Source organism: Mastigoproctus giganteus, chromosome 8, assembly GCF_048544385.1.
Source record: "Mastigoproctus giganteus isolate SK-2022 chromosome 8, ASM4854438v1, whole genome shotgun sequence".
Classification (NCBI taxonomy): domain Eukaryota; kingdom Metazoa; phylum Arthropoda; class Arachnida; order Uropygi; family Thelyphonidae; genus Mastigoproctus; species Mastigoproctus giganteus.
Genome location: NC_143582.1, coordinates 50,396,069 through 50,418,319, shown reverse-complemented (window position 1 = coordinate 50,418,319; position 22,251 = coordinate 50,396,069). Strand labels below are relative to the sequence as shown.

Below are 22,251 nucleotides of genomic sequence, written 5' to 3'. Positions count from 1 at the left end.
ACAAGAAATATATTTATGACGAAGGAAATATACTCTTCCATCTGCTTCTGATCTGAACATTTCAGGATGCATTCTAGATCAAAACATATCCTTATTTTATTCTGTTAAATGCGATGATTATTTTGGGTGATATATACCCTTTCATAATCTCGTGAAAGTTAAAAACAGTGCGACTGCTCATTTTGTCGGATATCGGTACCTTCTTCGTCTTATAATTAGGTAGGCTTACGTTGCAAAAATACTTTTGATGTGAAACATCCTTGGGGCACCTCAATCGAGTAAATCTGATCGGTCACGAAAAATGCGACGCGGAAGTGACGTCATCTGTAGCTAACGCTAGAGGCGAATTATCGTAACTTGTATTGTTGCAATTTGATTTTAGCCATTTGAATGGTTAAATTTCCCATTTAAATATGAAAATTCTACCGTAATTCAAATTGCTCCTATTAATCCAATTAGATCCTCTAACATCGCAAAGACTGAAATACAAATTAAATACATATATAATTACATATTTCTTAAATGTACTTTTTTTCCTTAAGGATTGTGGTAAAATGTAACGTTTCATGGCCTGAAGAATTTTTATATTTTTGTATTCTTTTGGTGTTTCTATCTAATACATAACAAAGCAAGTTCCAGTTATGTAGGAAAATTAATATTTGCACTTTTGTTTTTAATAAAGTAAAACTGAATAAAATTTAAAAGTACCCAACAATGCATAATAAATAACAATTTATTAAAACATACTATACATAAAACATCTATGTTTTCTCGAAAGTTCCATAAAATATTAATATTTTATAAATATAAAAACATCCTACTTTAGTTAGTTTGTTTTTATAAAAAAAAAAGCTTATAAAATTTAACATAATGTATATAACTACTTTTGTGAATTGTGAGTTGCTTATCAAGTTTCATCAAATACTTAAATTTCTTTTTGGCCTTCCCTAGCGTAACAAGATAAGATAAATAATGAGGAAACGAAATGGGCAAAGCATAATGCAACTGGCCCAAGAAAAAGAGGCATAATAAAACCGAATGCAGTATCTAGAAAAAAAATATCTAGCAAAATCAGCAAACGTTATATAGAATTTTTCAGCGTACATAATAAATAGGGATACGACTCTTTACTGATTTAAAGAAAATACACGTAATTTCAGATACGGATGAAAGGAGAACATCTCACCTAGAGCCTGTCAAAGACAGGGGAGCAGCGCCCAGATGCGAAGAACAAAATTCCGTTCCTCCTTCCAAAAATTATAAAGTTTCCGTGTGATATTTTTGTCGTCCATACTCACGAAATGGTTTCAGTTCATTTTGGACACGGTTGCTTCCATGCTTCTGCAGCGTTATAAGTAAAATTATTTTTTTTGTTTATACTGTAGTACGGCCGCATAGCTTATAGGAGTACCATAATATTAACGTATTTTGGAATATCCTATAGATTGGAACGTTCAGCTCCGATTGTGCTTTTACTGATGAGCACCTGAAATAATTTAAAGTATCGCTGATATATGCAAAAATACGCACGGTGAAGTCGTGAACTTTAAAAGATTTTAAACAATAAACAGTAAAGGCCAAGGTGGATGCTATGGCACACCCGTAAAAATCCAATGTAAAAACTTCAACGTTACAGATCGTTTATTTATTGCATATGGTCTTATCTTTATGATTCTGAACCATGATGAGAAGTTCCATATTGTTATGTTCAAGGCTTAATCGAGGTTTAAAATATGAAACACTTTTACCACTGCTTTTGGTTTGTCCCAGATTCAGAAATGGAGATTGTATGCCGGGAACGCGTTGATAGTGAGAAGGGGCGCGAAGTTGAACTACTTATTCATGTCGGAATCAATACCGACTAGTTACTGCTTTAGCTACTTCTGCGCTGATTCTAAACAGCCAACCAACATTTTTCGTATTTTATTCGAAACTATATATGGGCACTTGTATTTCAGTCGATGCTTGGAGTAAATGAGGATGCTTTTTACTTGCGTGTCTAATGCACTTCGTTCTTGCCCGAGCTCGTTGCACTGAGCAGGATTATTAGCGGTTAGGTTTCTGTGAGGTGCTTACGACTTTGTCTTGCACGGTCCTCATTCCACAATGGTTTGGGGCATGCATATCAGTTTTGGGAATTGTACGTGCTGCTGCGTAAAGCACTTGCCCCTCACTTACGAAACTGCTTGATGGAGTGTTTCTTGCAGGATTATTTGCTTGTCTGACATGGCTAGTACTTTATAGTTTTCCTAGGACCCCCCCCCCCCCCATTTTAATCGTGGAAAAGTCATGCGCTTTCTTTAACTAGGAAGATAACTGTTTAGCGGGTTGCTGGGAGTTTCCCAAGTGAATACTGTATTGGGTAAAAAAGACTGGTCTACTGCGGCATCTGTTGAAAAATGGGCATCTACTATTGAGAAGTGAGAGACTTTTAGTATTTGAGTACAGTTCCTCGTCGGTTAATATCTTTTATGAACTCCCCTCAACAACAACAACAACAGGTGATGTTCATTAAGTTCTTCTAATAAAAAGGGGCGTGGGGCAGCAAGTGTGTGTGAGGTCATTTAACTATTCATATTGCATGTTTAGATTAGGCAGAATACTGAATAGAATCAACAATTCTATTAAGAATTGTTTCTTCTATGTTTTCTGTATACACTAGAATTGCGGAAAGTTTATCTTGAGGTTTAAGCTATGTTTCATGGAGGAAGAAAAATATTGGGGAAAATAAAATAGTTTGTTAAGCAGTTATGGTGCCTTCTATAACGAAGTATATCATAAATTAAATTATGAAAATATAATCATACTGTTAATTTTTCTTTAATTTTGCATAAAATGTAAATTGAAATTAATGGTGTTATTTGTAAGTGGTTAACGATCAGTAATTACTTTCTCTTAAAAGGGAGAATTAATGGGTTTCCCTAGAAATAAATATTTAATTCCCAGAGCTCAAAAAGCAGCAAAACGTTTAAAATCCATAAACTTTAGATTTAATATCTAGTTGTATTTTATGTTTTTATAATCTAAATTAGAAATCGTAAGCGGTTAAGTCACTATAGAATATTAAGAAAGACTGTTCAAGGTTTAGGCCTAAATGGTTATCAAATGAACTAATGAGACTCGTGGCAGAGAAGAAAAAATGCATGGGATGCATATAAATCAGGCGACACAGAAGCCTATGGCAGATATAAGCTAGTCTGTAATCAAGTCACAAAGGAGATTAGGCAAGCGAAGGCAGGTTACGAAAAATCTTTGGCAAAGGATGCTAAGAAAAACAGCAAGGATTTCTTTGCTTATATAAACTCTAAAAGGAAGGGGATGAATCAGATTGGTCCACCTGATTTCGAGGGTTCGGCTGTTGATGATCCTGCTCACAGGAAACAAATGAATGTGTCTGCTCACAGCAAACAAATGAATAGGTATTTTGCATTTACATTCACACATGAGCAGTTATTAAGGAAGGAAAATGGCAGAAGGTTATCAAATTGTAGCAGGGTGCTTAATGATTTTGTAATAACTGAGAGCAATGTAGAGGAGAAATTGTTGAAATTAAACAGAAGAAAGGCACCTAGGGTGGATGGGATCTATCCAGTTATATTAAAGGAGGCAAACCCTTAGCCATAATTATCAGAGTATCCTTGGACTCAGGAGAAGTCCCCACGGACTGGAGATGTGCAAATGTATCCCAATTCACCAAGGGAGATTGAAGAGTGATACGAGTAATTACAGACCAGTTAGTTTAACTTCTGTCCGGGTAAAATAATGGAGTCACTGGTTAAAGATGCATTGCAGGATCATCTAGACAAGACTGCAGCAATAATTCAGACACAACATGGGTTTGTTAAGGGAAGGTCTTGTCTGGCAAATTTGATTCGATACTATGATGTGGTTACAAAGGAACTGGATGCAAAAAAAAAAAAAATAATAATAATTTTGATATGATATACTTGGATTTCAGGAAAGCTTTTGACACTGTTGCGCATAGAAGAGTACTGTACAAATTGGAGCAGAATGGTATGTATTAAGGGTAAGTTGCTACAATGGATAAAAGGATGGTTGAGTGGGAGAAGACAGAGTGGTAATCAATGGGCGCTGCTCTTCGTGGACTAATGTTATTAGTGAAGTACCACAGGGTTCGGTGTTGTTTTGTATATTTATCAATGATATTGATGAAGGTATATCAGGCTTAGCGTCGAAGTATGCAGATGTTACAAAGGTTGGCAGGGTTGTTAATGACAGTAATGGCAGTGTGTTACTGCAACAGGATCTAGAAAATTTGGGCAGATGGGATGAGAAGTGGCAACTGAAGTTTAACATTAACAAATGCAAAGGACTGCATATGGGTAGAAGTAACCCCAGAGCAACGTACCAACTGTGTGGTACTACACTTATGGTGGTAGAAAATGAAAAATACCTGGGAGTAATTGTGCAGTCAGATATGGAATTTTCTAAGCAATGCAGACAGGCTGCAAGAGCAGGTCATGGGGTTTTGTCAATGATATACAGGAATTTTGCTAGCATGGAAAAGGAGGTAATTATCCCTTTGCATAAGGCAATGGTCAAACCACGCCTTAAGTACTGCGTACAGGTCTGGAGGCCTCATTTTAGGAATGATGTAGATTTGCTTGAGCGTGTAGAGAGAAGGGCAACGAGATTGGTGAACGGAATCTCTTATCAAGAGAGGCTTAAGTTCTGCAAATTGCAGCAGCTGGAGACCAGGTACCTGCGAGGTGATCTGATTGAGGTGTATAAGGCCTTGAATGGGTTGAGCACGCTAAATTCTGATGGGCGTCTTCCACTTGCTCAGATTACAAACCTAAGGGGGCATAAATTCAAATTGAGGAAAAGACAGTTGTAGAATAGATGTGCGGAAATTTGCCTTTAGCCAGCGGGTGGTTAATTGCTGGAACAACTTCCATCTGTCGTGGAATTTGATAGCTTAAATAAATTCAAGGAGGAACTGAACAAACATTTAGAGGGAATGGTTGTGTGAATTTTTTTTTTTTCTGATGCTACATAAGCTCATACGCTTGCTTTCTTGCATCACATGCCTCTATTACTATTGTTTTATTCTAAAATGGTTATTTTCTAGTCTCAGTGAAACATTTCAGTTGGGAGCTCTTTAAAATTTTTTTTCTTTCCCTCTCATTTATAATTTTTGTTGAGAATGCTATACGATCATTGAACTTTTACGGTAGCTTCATTACATAAAAGTTTGTTTTTCTTGGATAAATCGTACATTAATATCAGTCGTTAATCTGAAGATTACAGGTTGACAGGTATTGATCATATCTCATTATTGTGTATCTTGAAGTTTTAATCAAATCAAATTACACCTAAATTTAAATTGGAATATAGGCCTGCTGTACAAAGATTGCTCACTCATTAGGAGGTGCATAATACTATTCATATCTCAAGTTCAGTATTCGCACTCTTGGGTAGCACAATGGTTGTAATCACCGTACTATCACACCAGGTGGAAAAGGCCAGAGTTCGAATCCTGTCAATAATGAGGAATTTTTATGGGTTTTATTCACACCATGGATGAATTTTTCTGTCTCAGACGAAGGTTGCTTATTATTATTATCATCCCGGAAATTGGTTTTTCGTCCAGCAAACCGACTGGATAATACACACAATTACAGACAAAATAGACGACTCACAGCTTAGTTGCTTTGGCGCTTACCAGACGCCTAACTTCGATAGTTGTAGTGGAGATCCTTAATTAACTTAGCAAGTATTCATCAGAAATTCTGCGCCAGTTTCGTTTGGAAATCTTAGCTTTTGGTTACAGTTCTTACTGTTAGGGCTTCCCAACAAAGACGCAAGCAATAAAAGTTGAGGGAAAACTCAACTCGAGAAATTTTGAAAGAGGTTCAAGGGCAAAAATCAACACATTGAGTAATTTTATGAGTTCCACTTGGTATTTCAGGTACATGGACTCAGCGAAAAAGCTCGGTATCGTTTTTTTAATATCTTATTCTTCCTTGAAATATTCTTCCAAAACTACATCTGCTGTTTTATTCTGAACTTTTGTTTAGAAACAAGGTAAAGACTGGCGTCTCACTGAAAAAGATTATGCCCTCTGTGGACAGAAAAATAAATCTTGGAAGCCATGGGTTGTTTGGTCCTCTATTGGCTATAAATAGGAAATTTATTTGCATTATTAAGTTGTTTTACGTAGAGACTTTCCAAGACTTTTTCAGATTATAAAACTGTAATCTTAAATGAGGTATTACTATTAATCAATCTGCAAAATCCGACTATGTAACAACTACAAACCTTTTGTTTCCTTTCCAAATTAGTCTACTGCTGATGGCCTGTACAAGTTAATCTGATTCCAAGTACACGCATGAGATGATAGTTCGTTCCACTGATAGTGGCACACAGCGACAATGACACTGCTTACACCGGAAATTTATCACAACCATTAAGTTTTAAGCGACGAAGATTTGTCTTGTGGTTTCTCTAAAATACTCTGGAAGACAGCGAAACGATGAACGTTTCATGAATTTCCCTAATGACGGAGTAAATGCTTCTCTTTTAGCTTAAAGCTTTTATTGATAGTAAGGAGCAGGTGAAAAGATGCTGTTCCCATCCATCTTGCACTACGGGATGAAAAGTCGCAATACCCCAAACCTGCCTTGCATAACCATCACAGTTTGATTAATTAGCGAACATTAACTTGCTGATGGCTAAGTAATTTAGCAGGAATTTAATTAGCTCCTTGTTATTAATGGTTATCTTAATTATAGCAAGATAACTGCTTCTAACACGATTCTAATGGCGAATGCTGGCGTTTCGCACATTGCCTAAAGATGAAAAACTAAAATCTCACTTAGGAAAAACACATTAACACATAACGAATGGCCAATGATAGAGCAGTGTTAGAATAGCAGTCAGTGAGTCAGCCGACAAGAGTCATTCCATTTCGATGGCATTCTAATTAATATGTACAGTATTCTGAATTCTCACAGTTGGCTAAATATAAAATGCAACGGGGCAGTGATTTTAATCTTCCCTTCCCTTTCCGCCAAGAATGCATTATATTATATAGTCTTTCTCTTTCTTAATTTGACTGCAGATGTGCCTTTGAAAATTCCATCAAGTATTTGTAACTGGAATAAAATTTTTATCTTTAAAATTTTAATCTTTATGAGAGACAATAACATGTCGATTTTCGTTGCTATGGTAATAACCTGATACCAGTCTTACTCAATAAGGCATTTTAATTGCTCGGTACTGTCACAATAACAGAGGTAAATATGTAACTCATTACTTATATGTGTACATATATACTTGTACTATGTGCCAAAGGTGCAGACTCAACAGTTCATTCTATAATTCTCTTATATTTGCAATAAAACTGAGACATCTAATTACAGTCTGGACTATATATGGTGGTGGTGACACCTTCTATCTTTCAACAAACCTGTGTGAGTAATAGAGCATCTTCCATTATTCTGTTCATGAAGGGTTTTAGACCGTTGTTATCGACTTCCAAAATGTCCTGGATTGGCTTTCCTTCAAACTCGGTTATATGGCGTTTCGGATAGCCCGTTGGAAGAGCCGACTTCATAGACCTTGTTGACAGCTGGACGTACTGCACTGTTCAAAATGTCTAGATAGCCTGCAGCACTACACGCGTTTCTAAGAATGAGCGGACGTAAGCCATACTAGCAGAAGCAACCATAAGGGAACCTCAGTTTCCTTAAGTGTCAGCGCAACTCGTTTCAGGTGATAATTCAAGTGGCTGACGTCAAATCAATAAGCAACCGTATAACGGGAATGTGCGGAAGGAAACACAGCACAGTACATATTTTCTTTTTTCCTTCTATTTTTCAGCCACAGCATTTTTGTGTGGTCATTAATGTCGATAATCAGCAACTTGCAGATGACTATGCTTATTCATTTTGATGAACTTTGTAGTCAAATACGGCGACGTTTCCACATTCATTCTTCACGCTTTTACCCTCTATTTCTTTATATAACTTTGGTTTTTTTTTTGGGGGGGGGGGATGAGGAGAACAATGGCATATCTATGAGTTTCCCACCTTGAAATAACACTGCACAGAATATCTCACGATGTGGCTTTGTGTTTCTTGATTTTCGTCGCTCAAGTAAGAACGACGAAATCTTTCTCTTTGAAATGCCTCCCAGTTCGAAAACCAGCAATGATATAAGTAACCTACTGAGGTATTTTCAGGAAGACGCGCAGGGTTTTCTTCCTACACACACAAAGCTATTTAGAATGCACACAGTTTACAGATACGATACACCTAGTAGCCCAAATTACTTTGACGCTAATTAAAAACAATCAAGTTCCGTTACGTGAGGTTATTACACACATTTACATTGGCACACCTGGGCAAAGTATGTGCATGTATGGAATATTTCATCACTGCGCAAGGAGAAAAATTAGCTGTCGTCATAGCACTGTGCTCATAAGGCGTTATATTATATATGGATGGTTCAGAATGCAATCAGTGTAAGTTAGGGGAAACTTAAAAATGCATCTGTTGTACACCAGTGCTCTTATAGATATAAATTATGAGAAGTACAGTATGTCAATTCTATTTGCTGTGACTACAGAGCAGCATATAAATGACCTTATAAATGAATCAGGAAAGGCTTTGTCCAGAGGCCATTTCTAATTTTGTATAGATTTAATGAAATACTAGTTTCCCGACTGTGCGATGAGTCATATGCATATGCACTGGATATCCCATCGCTGAAGACTGACAGAAAAATAGACCGTTGCTATCGTTTATATCTCTGATTGGGTTAATGTAAAAATTGGAGTTCTCCAGGGATCAGTATTGGGACCCTGTTGTTTTTCATTTTCTTAAATGACATCGATGAAGGGATAGAGGGCGTCATGTCTGAATTTGTAGATGATGTAAATATTGGTAGAGTAGTTAATGATCATCATCAAGCAGGGCCTCTTCAGAGTGACCTAGATAGACTTCTGGGATGGTAAGAAAAGTGGTAGCCTTGCTTTAATCCAGCAAAGTGCAAGGTCTTACACCTGGGGAACAGTAACCTCAAAATAACTTATACATTTGGCGGAGTTGAACTAAAGTCAGTAAGGGAAGAAAGGGACTTGGGAGTTACGATATGATCAGACATGGAGTTCTCCGGGCATTGTAGACTGGTTGCAAGGAAGGCCCATGGTGTCCTATCGATGATTTATCGAACAATTGCTACTAGAGATAAGGACGTCATAATCCCATTATATAAAGCTATTGTTAGACCACACTTGGAATACTGTGTTCAAGTGGAGACCGCACCTAAAGAAAATATTTGAGCTTCTTGAAAGTGTCCAAAGACGAGTGACTCGCCTGGTGAGATCGGCAAAAGGGCGTCCATATGAGGAAAGACTTCAAAAATGTGGGTTGCACAGCTTGAAAACTAGGCACCTTAGAAGAGACTTGATTGAGGTGTTTAAGGCTCTGCGAAGAAAAAGTAAAATGCGATTATAAATTACTGGAATAAGTTATCTACATGGGTGAGTGATTCCAACATTTTGGAGAGTATTCAAAGAACTAGTTAGAATATCGACGATGGGTTTAGAGGCTGACAGTTTGGGGAAATTCAGAGTTCAGTTGGACAGTTATTTGCGGGAGGAGGAAAATGCACAAGTTGTCTATTTCCTTTATTATTATTATTATTATTATTATTTTTTTTTTTTTTTTGGCTGGTGCAGCATAAGCCTTGGGCTTCCTTGTACCATATGGCCCATTACTAATACTTTATAAAGCGGTATGCAGAATAAATACATAATGTTAAGGAGAGGGCTGGTCCTAGAGTTCAGGGGACTCAAGTGCAAGAGCCAAATGTTAGCGCTACTTGGTTATCCTTTCTGAGAGGGTGGTATTCCCCCCCATCGATTTGATTCAGACCGTTTCAATAGGGAGTAGGGTGCTCTGCGCCCGCTGCACTTCCCTAAGAATCTTTTTATCTGGTCTCGGGTAAGAAGGCTTCTCATTCTGTGTATACGAATTTCAAGTACAGTACGTCGTTTATTTTAGTTTTAATATACGATGTTTTCAGTGTTTTGATAACACTGATGAACAGCTATGCTGTTCCATAAAGCAATATAGAAGTGCTTTTGTGAAAGGCCTTATTTAATGACAGCCTCGAAGGAAATTGCGAAAATAATGTAAAATCCCATTTTTATAAAATGACTTAAAACACGCCAGTTTTAGAACAGTTGCAGAAGGAGGGGAATCGCTTTAGTGAACTTCCTGCTGCTACTAAATGCACACTTTTTCTATTCATTTTGTAGTACTCCAACCGACTATTATTTTATGATGTAGTTAGTTAAATGTGTAATTATGACAGTCTTAGCGTTCTTTGATACTCTTGGAATTTTATCTGCGTAAATAAACAGGACGAGAGGAGGGGGTATCAATGAGTTTAAATTCTTAATTTTAATAACTTCTGTTCTTTTATAGATTCTACAAAGTACATTTAATACGAAAATCTACGCAAGATAACCAGATTTCGTTCACTTTTTTCTTTTTCTGTTAACTTGAAGAATCTAACCTGATTTTTTCAAATAATCTAGGAAGCTTATTTCTAAGGATTGAATGGGCTTGTGCCTATTTAAAAAAAAAAAAAAAAAATCATACGATATTTCATTCTGAACTGAGGTACTGCCAGATTAATTCGCTTTCCCCCCCTCTTTCGGCTTCATGATCATTTACTGCGGTAAGGGATGTTATAATATTGAATAGCTTCCGTGTATTTGTGTAATGATATGGAGAAGTTCATCAGCAAACATTATTATGCATATTCAATAAAGCTATAATAAACCAAAACACAGCTTTTATAACGTCATTAAATATTTGGTTGAAACTGTCACATAAAAATAAAATGAAATAAACATGGACATCGTATTACCTTATTCAGGTTTCCAAAACCCAAACGTTGGATAGCAGCCACTTTCCAGTCTGGCAGAGGAGGAACGAACTGTACTGTGTTTGGTAAAGACTGTGACTGCTGGATTGCTTGTTTCAAGACTCCTAAAGGCAGCGTACAAAGAACAGCATCCGCCTTGAAGCTCATCATACCAGTATTGGTGCGGGTATTGTAAGCTAGAACTTCAACACCTGAAAACAAAGAGAAAATTTGCAATTTGTAGTAAAAATACTGTGGATCATAAAATTTTGTGGAGTCAGAGATGGTGGGGAGGGGTAAGAAATGTCGATCCCGACTGTTACTTAACCAATTATTAAGTAGTCACATTAAGACAACTTAGTTTTTGTCATTATTCAGAAATTTCTCTCAGCTGAGGTTTAGTATTTTTTTTTTTTTTTTTTTTGCATAGAAAGCAAAACCTGGGAAATCTAATTTAAAAAAAATAATAATAATAAAATAAATAACACTATATGTGGGAAGAACCACAGGTTTGGTTTGTTCTGATCTAATGATATAAGTACGTGGGAAATGGAATTGCATCTAGAATTTGCGTAAAGTATAAATAGTTCTCTTCGGCACTAGTGAGATCTGTAGCGCTAAGGAATACGAATTTACGAGATACGGCTTAAAGTATAAGAATAGTTAAGGTATGCGCGCTGTTATTGCGATCAACGACAAGGCTGCCACTGGATACTTGTGCTCGTGTTTCTTTCTTCATCTATTGTTAAGCAGTCTTAAGGATCCTGCAGACATTCAAACCTAACAGTTAGGGTGCACACCCGCTGAAGCAATTAAATGACATTATCAGTCGGTCAATAACGCTCAAATCCGTATATATATATCGATATATTGCCAGCATCGATAATTTTTATTTATATTATTTTAGGCGGCACCAGTGCCGCCCACAAAACCACATTTAGTATCAGTGTGATGATGCAAACTTTGCAAAAAACAGATGAGGGAAATATCGCGTGGTTATTCTTCACGTTGTTCATCTGGCCACTTAGTTGCTGGGATGCTTGATTACCAAGGAACAGCATCTGGCCATCGGCACGGGGAGTTGGGGGCCAGGACAATAGAGGGACACTGCACGGAGTCACCCCATCTCGCAGAACCAAAAGATACTGGAGGCTTAAGATGAACACTTATTTTTTGAGGCAGTAAAAACAAGGCCACTGGAAGGGGGTGTGTATCCATCTTAACTTTTATTCTATATCCTCCCCGCCACGACCCTGAGGACTCTGCAGCAACCGCAACTCGGTAAACCTACCTTGCTAATGCGTATTGCAGAGGAAGTGGTTTGTTCTACTTCTTAGTGATGAGCTGCTCAGTACGACATTATACCATGACGCGTGTGTGTGTGTGTGTGTGTGTGTGTAGTCAATAATTAATTTTCTTCCCAGTCCGTATTAAAAAAAATATGTAACTCATCGCCGCCGGTATTAGTAAAAATATTTCATCACATTAGGATCCCTTTTTGACATAAAATTATTTAAACGACAAGTAAATATTACTATAATATATTTTATTTACTTTTATTACAGAACACCGAAGAATGGTGCATTCATTATAATGTATCATCGATTTTTTTTTTTAAATGTCACACGTCAAATTAAGGAAACTTTCAAAATTGCAAAACTGAAATAATTACTTGATGCATAAATAATTCACTTCGAATCACTCTCAGTTCGTGAAAAATTGGGGCGTGCACGAATTGCGCACCGACCAGATTGATTCAGTAATGAAATTTTCAAAAAGTATCACATTCACTTTTCGTATTTTTAAACAAGGGCATGTGGGGATATCCCCCTAACTCAAAAAAGCTGCCAGATAGCAATTCGAAAGGAAAGCAATGATAATTTCAAAAATTGTTCCGCATGAACAGTTCATTCACTTTTACGATTTTTTAAAAAGGGCATAGGGGAGATATTTTCAAAATACAGTTGATTTTCATTTTTCTGTACTTAATATTTCCTTACTTACGTATAATTAAGAAGAGATCGTAATCCTCTGTCTAGTGCACATTTCAAGAGTAGTAAATATTTTATGTGCAGTTTAACGCTGCCCGCATGCGAACGACCCCTGATATATATAATATGTGTGTTTTGCACTTGTTTGTAACACTTTGAAGAATGTCGTATTTGTTATACAGTAATACAAATTATCTTTAGAAAAAAAAACATCGAATTGGGTTGATTATATAAATGGAAATTATTTATTTTCTTTTATTGGCATAACTATTGGTTTCCCCCTAATTCCGTATTTCTGTGGGATTTGCCGTCCCTGGAAAACAAGGGCATAGTTTTGAAAGAAAGTTTTGTGATATGCGACCCTTCAGCTTCGGGTTGTATATCACAAAACTTTCTAGCGACGACCGGCAAACTGACTTTAAAATAAATTTATTAAAATAAATAAATAATGCATAAAATACTAAAACAGAAATAAAATATAAAATAAAAGCGTTAAAATACAATAAAATATGGATAAAACAATAAAATATATAGCTTTTGGAGACGAAGTGCCTCTTCATCAGCTGATGAAGAGGCACTTCGTCTCGAAAGCTACTGTATACGTTATCAGTTTTATTGTATTTTAACACTTTTATCTTACCTCTGTTTTAGTATTTTATGTAGATATTTATTTATTTTAATAAACTTATTTTAAGTCAGTTTGTCGGTCGCTAAAAAGTTTTGTGACTGGTCGTCTTGCCAAACGCGGCAAGACGACCAATTCGGAAACGTAATTACCCAGTGATTTCTGTATAACAACACTGTGCTTCATCGGGAAAAGTAAACCATACTAAGAATTAATACTGGTCCATTTTTTAATAATTATTTTAAGTAGTGAAATTGCATAGCAATATAAGATGACTACTTATACACGCGTGAGTGATTTAAGCGTTTTACAATATCCTTCTGGTATGGTGAATATTTTCTTGCCTGGATTAATAATTTTAACTACTTAATTCCACAATTCTGGTGGGGCGATGTCTAAGCTGTCTATAAGCAGTCAAATTGACTAACTATTGCGATATACGTCATTAATATGATTCTAATATCATAACATGCCTTTAAACTTTCTGCAACAAATAAGGATGTATTAGTACCTGAACATTTTCCTTAATTATTATAAAGCAGGGCGAACATTTTATTATTATTATTTATTTATTTTTGTATTTTTAAGTTTAGGAACTAAAAAAACATTTGGTATAACGTTGTTTATAATGCACTGTCAAAGTAATCTCATTTTGGTAGTGCATTATACACAGGTTACTGTAGTTCCCAACTAACCACGGCGTCCTTTGGAAGTACACTGAAACGATAAAAGAGAAAGTGGTATTAGCATTAAGTCAGGAGGCATCAAAAAACAATAACGAAAGAAATTCAATGTCTTTGATCTAATATTCCCGGGTCGTTTTGAAGTCGAATCGCTACGGACAATTATACTAACATGAAGTCGAGAATGCGAAACAAAACTACGAACAAACTGAGTGCAGAAAGAGAAATGAAAATATTCTAAGAACTGTGGTTACTCTTTTATTTATTATTATTTCGTTATTGCGAAATGTTAAAAGACTCGGAGAGCATTTGGAGACAGTTCCTTTTACCGTTAGAAGTAAACAAACCTAAGTGCCTGAGAGTGCATTACGTCAAGTCTCTAAGGAATGTTTTAGTAAGACAAATACATCAGGGGAACGGTAAATTCACTGAACATGCAGTTCGCTAAATTAGTCTAGTACTAAACAGAAAATTTAAAACTTCCACGCCTTTCTTTGATCAAAAGCATGTCTTGAGTGCATTTCCAATTGCAACATGATTTACCCATTTTGCCTTTTCTGATCAATAATTTCACAAACAGTTCTATCACACTATTCATTTCAGTGTTCAACAGTTCTTTAATTGAGTACAAGTATTTACAAAACTGCAGAAGATGCAAACTTACCATGAGGTCCGTAGCGAATCTGTTTAACAGCAGTGTTTAGCTTTATATCCAGCCCTTCAGCTAATGCCACGGGAACACAGGAGTATCCATTTCGTACTGGAAGAAGGCAAAGTGTATATATATATATATCAATCAGATTTAGCTAGAATGTGATCAGTACTTAAATTACTACAATTTAGATAGCATCTTCTCTTCTTATTTTCTACTGTAAGCTCTGGCTTCTCATTAATGAAATAGAAACGGGTAAAAAACGGTTTAAGAAGGCGCGTAAAAGCAAGGAAGGGGGAACTTTGACCCATAAAAGGTCAAAGAACGTTTTCCTAGAAATGGCCAAGGCAGAGGAATTATACTGCGAAGTGGGCAATAAGAGCATTAGAAACTAAAGGGCAAAGGGAATAATGGGGATTAGAGAAAATTAAGGGGAGGGGAAATGAGAACATAAGTTGATATATAAAGAATTGAGTGGCAAGAAAAAATGAGTTGTTCTTTCGGGTAAAGCTTTGGTGGTGTGAGGAGGTAAGGTAGTAGCGACGTATATGTAGGTCGGACGGGAAAGGTTCGAAAAGGTTCAGTTTATAGTTTAGCATAGGATCGGAATGTGCAGAACAGAAAGGTAGAGGAAGCTGGAACGCAAAAGGACCCCGAAATAAAGTCAAGCAATGGAGGACTCATCTTTATGAATAAGCTGGGCCGTCCTGGTGAAAACCTGTAAGTAGGATATTGTTGAGTTTAGTACCCCAAAATTTTGGCCCAGGGGAGCAAGATTAATTATTAACTTTAGAACTCCAATTCAAAAGAGGCACTCTATTCTTATAAACTGGGAATGCTTAAGTAAAATTGTAATTGAAGATAATTTTCACTTTAATGAAGTACGACACAATACCAAGAGTTGTGTAAGGTATATTGAGAAGAAAAATTTATGTAATGACAATATGCTAGTGATATGGAAGTAACAGTGCTGTTTGCTTGAATTGTTTCCTCTTGTAAAATTATAGTAAGGAAGGTTAATTTAATGCAAGTGCCTATGCACCTATTTTATGTTTTGTTTGTTTCATTAAACATTATTGAATATGTATGTGCCTAATGTCATATTGTATCACTTTACTCCAGTTAAGATTTAGATACCTGATTCTGTAAGCAGTCAGTGGCCCAAGGTAACATAAGGTTAACCTAAATAACAGTAAGTGGGCAAAATATATATATAAAATAATACAGCAAAAACAACGCCTACACTATCTAATATACAGCACAGTATCCTCCAACGTGTATACTGGGACACTAAACGAAGAAATATCTGGTTAACCAATATATATTTTTACCATTGAGTATGACACCCCCCCATGGGTTTCAATAACATCATCAACCTTTGGTATATGGGGCCTGGAATCGTACTCCAATCCTCCAGGCTTCAACAACGTCTTCTTTAGGGTCTACTGATGTTCTGTGACATCCTATAGGCCTTATAGGACTAGGTGATCAACTGGTTTCATATAGGGGCAGAAATGGCAGGTTTACCACATTATTTTCCTCAAATCACTGTACTGACCATGCTTTGTGGTACAAAGTGTTGTCATGCCATATAAATACAGTCCTCTCCAAACAATTAAGACAGTGCAGATAAGGAAGAATTGTTCAGAAATTCACAACGGACAGCATTCTCTATTTCGCCAATGACTGGTTATCATCGATGAAAAAAATGAATAGTCCGCCAAATCCAAATTATGTGAAAGAAGTCTATTACATCACATTACCAATACCGAATTTCGCTGTTGGTGAAATATAACCTGGGTGAAACTGTTTTTTTTTTTTTTTTTTTTTTTTGAATATACGGCAAACCAGGCTGCGTCCATCTGATGCGTGTGTGCGATGACCGTGTGATTCATCGATTCACATCGTGTTCTGCCACTGCAGTAATGTCCCATCCCATACTTAGGTTCGTTCTGCCTTACTGCTGCTGCTACTACTTTGGATAAAAAGCAGCTGCCCGATCATGGTAACAGAAGGGTGGAAATTTAAAATTTCACGAAACAGAACGCTTGGTAATGATGAAAAACACTTCATTCTATGAAGTGTTTTTCAGATGGTGTTTGGTAATACACTTATACGAATTCTCTCAGTTATCTCTTGAGCTAGCTAATTAAGAATGCTTTTGCGATTTTCTCTTACTGTTCGTTCAACTGTCGACATGCTCTTGGGGTTATTAATGGTGGCCTACCTGGCTTAGAAAGAATGGTCTTCTATTGGTGTGCGATGTTTCTAACAGTTAATTTTGGACGGTGGCGCACCCAGAAGTTTTTTGAGAGGGGCTCCTACGTTCCACACTGGTCTCCCCTACACTTTATATCTCCTCCAGTGGCTGAGGCTATCATTTTGGGTGTTCCATTCTGTTGTTCGCCGTATGAACATGCCCACTATGCGACCTGATCTCACAATTCTTGTGAAGGGATCTAGGTCCTTTATGTCGTCCCATTTTGTTCCGTCTACCTCTCATTCAGTGCCCAGGCCGTTTATATACTACTTTTTGCTGGTATATATACTACCAGCCGTTTATATACTACTTTTTCTCGCATGTCTTGGGGGCACCCCACGTGCAGGAAGTAAAGTTAATTCGAGGTAGCATGCCATATTTGTAAGATGACAAGTAGATGGCAGTAATCTTACAAATTTATGGCATGCTACCTCGAATTAACTTTACTTCCTGCACGTGGGGTGCCCCCAAGACATGCGAGAGGATAGTGAGAACAGAAAGAACAAAATATGAAAGGGAAAAAATTGTGAATAAAATTAATTTTGAAATTAGTAAAATCAGGGATTATATAAGAGGAAATATAGGAAATTTTTTGAAACTACAATAACATCGCAACCTACATCATACCTAGCTCAGACGAAGAATAATATAAATAATGTTCAGTACTGTATATATGTATTTTGCGGGATTGGGAACCGTGCAGTCTTCTCTCGATACATTATTTCGGCATCGTTGTGAAAATATTCAATCAACGTTGTCTCTTACAACAGGAAGTGTTTCTGAATTTCCGTTGGCGATGGGAATCGTTTTATATAAATATTTATAAATATTTAAAGCACACATATTTAAAAACATGTGTGCTGTTTGTTTGTTTGTTATTTGGTTTTTAGGAGCATTAGCAACTAAGGTCATATTGCTCCGGGATATGCGGTGGTCATTCCCTGACCTTTCCGCATCCTCCGTATTTGGTGGTGACGGGCTCGAACCCCTGTCTAATCAAGAAGCGTGTGCTACGTACTGTTGCTCCTTCCCACCTGACTACGGAGGCGCCATGTGTGCTGTATTATAACACCGCCGATACAAGGCAGCTGCTAACTGGTGCCCTTCTCTAGTCCCGCACCCACCGGAGGTAATGCAATATCGGTGGTTACCTATCTCGCTTCCTGAACTTGGAGCGAGCGAATAATTAAATAAAATGAAAAGTGACTCACTAGTGGAGAAAATTCCACAAATTATCCTCAGTCCACCAAGAAACAGTAATTATTATATAAACAGCACTTGTTTTAAATGTGCTCAATCTCAGAATTCCTGAAAATCCGGAAAACAATATACACTTAGTTTACATACAATAGACTATGTTTAACTACAGAAATACTCTTCAGAGAAAGACCACCTCCAAATTCATATAACAGCACTATCTAGTCTTTCGCTAGAACTTCCAAACCTGCTGACATCTCGTCCTGCTGACATCTGACCTAAATCACCATTGATTAACATAATCAAAATAACAATTGACGTAAATCTTCCGTTTCCACATTAATCATTTGTCTTTTTGTGAAGTCCAGACATTAAATCCACTGTAGGTTGAGAGTACAATGGACAGTTCAAAAGTACATGAATCCGATAGAGATTCAATTGTATGTCCTCAGTTGGCGGACAGTAAACAGACGCAATATAAAAACTTATGAAAGGTGTGGAGATCATTAAACAGGTCACAGTGTCCGTACAGAGAACTGTAATGTTGCTAACTACCAGATCTTTATTTAAAACAACTATTGCACTTTTTGGATGTTTTCAAGGTAATGAATAACTCTTCCCGAGGCTGGAAAACCCATAACTTTATGGGCCCCACCTGCAAAGAATGGAAGGATTCCTGTTTGCAAATAATCTCAAAAGTTATTTTCAAATCCCGATATTCTAATCTCATCCATTGCCACTCTTGAGTGCTGACCATTTATCTGAAGAACTTTTACACCCTCATATATAACATCACCCAAAATTGGATTCTTATTAGCCACTCTGTCACTGAATTTGAACCATTAACCATTATCACTCATGTTTTTGTTCTACTGTCCGTAAGCTGTACCGCTTTTAGTATTCTGGACACTTAACATCCCTTAGAGAATGATTATAATCTCTACCACGTCTCTTACAGTTGATACATTTTGGAGAATCTTCTTTATGGGAACACTCTCCATAGACATGACCACCCTCCGCACAGTGTCCACAAGAAACTGCCTTATCGGAACAAAATTTGGCCAAGTGGTCATACCCCAAACAACGGAAACATTTGCTTACAATCGTAAACCTACGGAACCTGTGTGATGTGAATCCAAGATAGATTCTATCACTCTCCAGAATATACTTCATCATACGAAGACTAAATCCGATCACCCAATTAACCACTTTTGTACCTGATCCAGAACTAAATCTGAAAGTCACCTCGTCTTTAACTTCATCCTGCGAGAATCCAAAATCTTTTAACGAATAGATCTTCAAGTATATCTTCCTTAACATAATCACGCGGGACACCATATATTAACACTGCTGGATCTGATAACCGAGGTTTCTCCATTGTAAGGCCTATCTCTTTCAAGGCAGGAGAAGAAGAGATCCTATTAGCATCCACCGAATTTGTGGTCTCCACAAGGATCCCATTATTTCTAAGGAGACGAATACCTTTTACTTTCATCTCCTTGTGGTTACGCCTAATGACTTCAGTCACTTTCTTGCTTTATGTCCTGACTCGAACTCAAGGAAGAATCCTCAGTAGGCCTGAGAATAACCAGATTCTGAGGATTAGGCACCCCTCTAGGAACTGATAAGGATCTATCCCTACTAGCACTGCCAGTCCCCTCTTTGGATCTTGATTTATTCCTGATGTCCACAGGATCAATTAACTTGAGATCCTGCCGCACTATCTCTGCATAAGACTTCTTATGAAGTTCAATCTGGCAATCTAAAATTTGATTTATATCCTACCGCACTATCTCTGCATAAGACTTCTTATGAAGTTCAATCTGGCAATCTAAAATTTGATTTATCTGACAAGCACTCTCCTCCAGATCCCTAACTCGTACCTTGAGGCGCTCATTGTCTACGACCAAAGCTATTGTCCCCGCCTCCAAGTCAGCCCAGAGACCAAAAATTCTATTGGACACTGGTTTTGTTATTTTACTTGACTCTTTAGATATTATTTCTCTTAAAGCCTTTCTTATCTTAGCCAATGACACATACACCTCAGAGGGATTTAATGATCCTTCCAAGTTTAAACCATCTATAAAAGAAATCATATGGTCCTCCCTACTAAAAACAGTAATTATATTATCCCCTACACCACTTGGGGGATCATAAACTCCATAACCCTCACCGTTCTCGGCTGTACTTGCTTGAACTACTTTAACGAGAGACGAGTGGTTCATATTTTCTTCATCATTCAGGATAATTTTTTCCATATTTGTTTTATCAAGTTTCGGTTTGTCTTTTTCCTTTATTATAATAGTTTTAGAGGTCTTTGATTTCCTTTTACATTTATTCCTTACTGGTGTCCGAGAAGATTCTTTCTCGATAGACACTTGTTTTGTTGCAAAATTCAGAGAGGAAGAATATGCTTCAGAAGAAGATGAATATGCTTCAAATTCCTGGGACCAAGTAATATCTCTGTCTTCTTCTGACATTATGTTATTTAGAAAAGTAATATAGACAACAAAAAAACAATTAATTCCCACAGTCTATCAATATATGTCTATATAGACACTTTTCTCCACCCGGGATGAAATCTGTGTCAAATTACAACACAAATTTAGAGATGAAGCCTCAGGTTGCGAAAGAAGTTAACTTACGTATAAGTTAGTGTAATTAGATCATTTCTGCACACAGCCAATTACTAAGTAGTTAAAGAGTTGACATCATTTAATTTTATATCTCATATTATAGATTTGATAATAGAGATCTATTAAGTGCTCGATAATTCTATTATATTATGAAATCAAGAGGGATTACCTTTATTTTTGATATAGGATGTTTCTTTTCCAACCAACTCTCCTAGTCCGACGCGCTAACAATTCTTTGTGAAGGCTATATAAATTTTATAAAAAATGTGAAACATCTTCCCCATTGTCAGAACAGTAGTGTTCCAGACCCCTCGGTCTCAATACTGAGCACTCAATCCAACTTCTGTCTACAAACACCATACCTCTGCCAGCAAGGAAAACATTACGTAGGTTGACATTCAAATTAAAATTTAGAGGTCTAAAAAGCTTAATGAATATGGAGCGATTATTCTCTTCATTCTTTGAAGGAATGAAGAGAATAATCGCATAATTTCTGCACGCACCCAAGTATTAACTTATACGAAAGTCATCTCAAGTCCCAAGAAACCTTTAGAAAGGTACAATGCCATTTGCAGCCAATGGATTTTCCAACGCAGCTTGAACCGTGTAAATGGCTAGATCAGTGTGAAACACAACATACAAGTGCTAAATAACAGTGTTCCGATTAAAATTTACTTAGCAACAATAGTGAAAGAAATACCCGAGTTCACAGCCAGTCAATGACGGGAGGAATTTTTATGGACCTTTTTCACAACGTGGCTGAGTTAGTCGATCTCAGGACAGGGTAGCATGGTTTTTCTCCCTGAAACTCGGGTTTTTCGTCCAGCAAACAGAAAATCGACCTCGGAACATACGCAATTTACAGACAATATACACTGAGCAACATGGCCTTAGTCACCGATACTCCTAAAACCCAACAACAACAATAGTGAAAGGAAAGGGAGGGGGGTTACGCTTACTGCGTTTGCACTCCATACTCAAACAAAGAAACGTCTAATACTGTATTATACTTGATTCGTCGAAATAAGAGCACTACGAATGCTATTATCTTTCAAAAAAAGCACAAAAATAGTTTTTAACACTTTCAAATAGGGATAGATAGACTTTCCATTTTCCAGAAAATATTGCAAAGCAGAACAAATATTCTCCAGTAGTTATTTGATTGATTCGTGAAAAAAAAAAAAAAAAAAAAAAAAAAAAATTGAAAAAAAAAAAAAAAAAATCCAATGTGTGTAAATTACGATTCTGCTTAATTTCAAATATGACGTTAATTTTAAAGAGTATTTTTTTTTTTTTTTTTTTTTA

At 36.7% G+C, this 22,251-nt stretch overlaps 1 protein-coding gene across 1 annotated transcript in view; it reads right to left on the bottom strand.

Annotated features, from left to right (window-relative positions):
* The window catches only part of Su(var)3-3 (lysine-specific histone demethylase Su(var)3-3), an 801,787-nt gene that overhangs the window by 25,445 nt on the left and 754,091 nt on the right, over window positions 1-22,251 (bottom strand). Inside the window, exons 14-15 of the mRNA XM_090379361.1 lie at window positions 14,866-14,961; window positions 10,906-11,114 (exon numbers count right to left, since the gene is read on the bottom strand). Of these exons, the coding sequence (XP_090235487.1) occupies window positions 10,906-11,114; window positions 14,866-14,961 (305 nt within the window). The remainder of the gene's footprint in view (window positions 1-10,905; window positions 11,115-14,865; window positions 14,962-22,251) is intronic.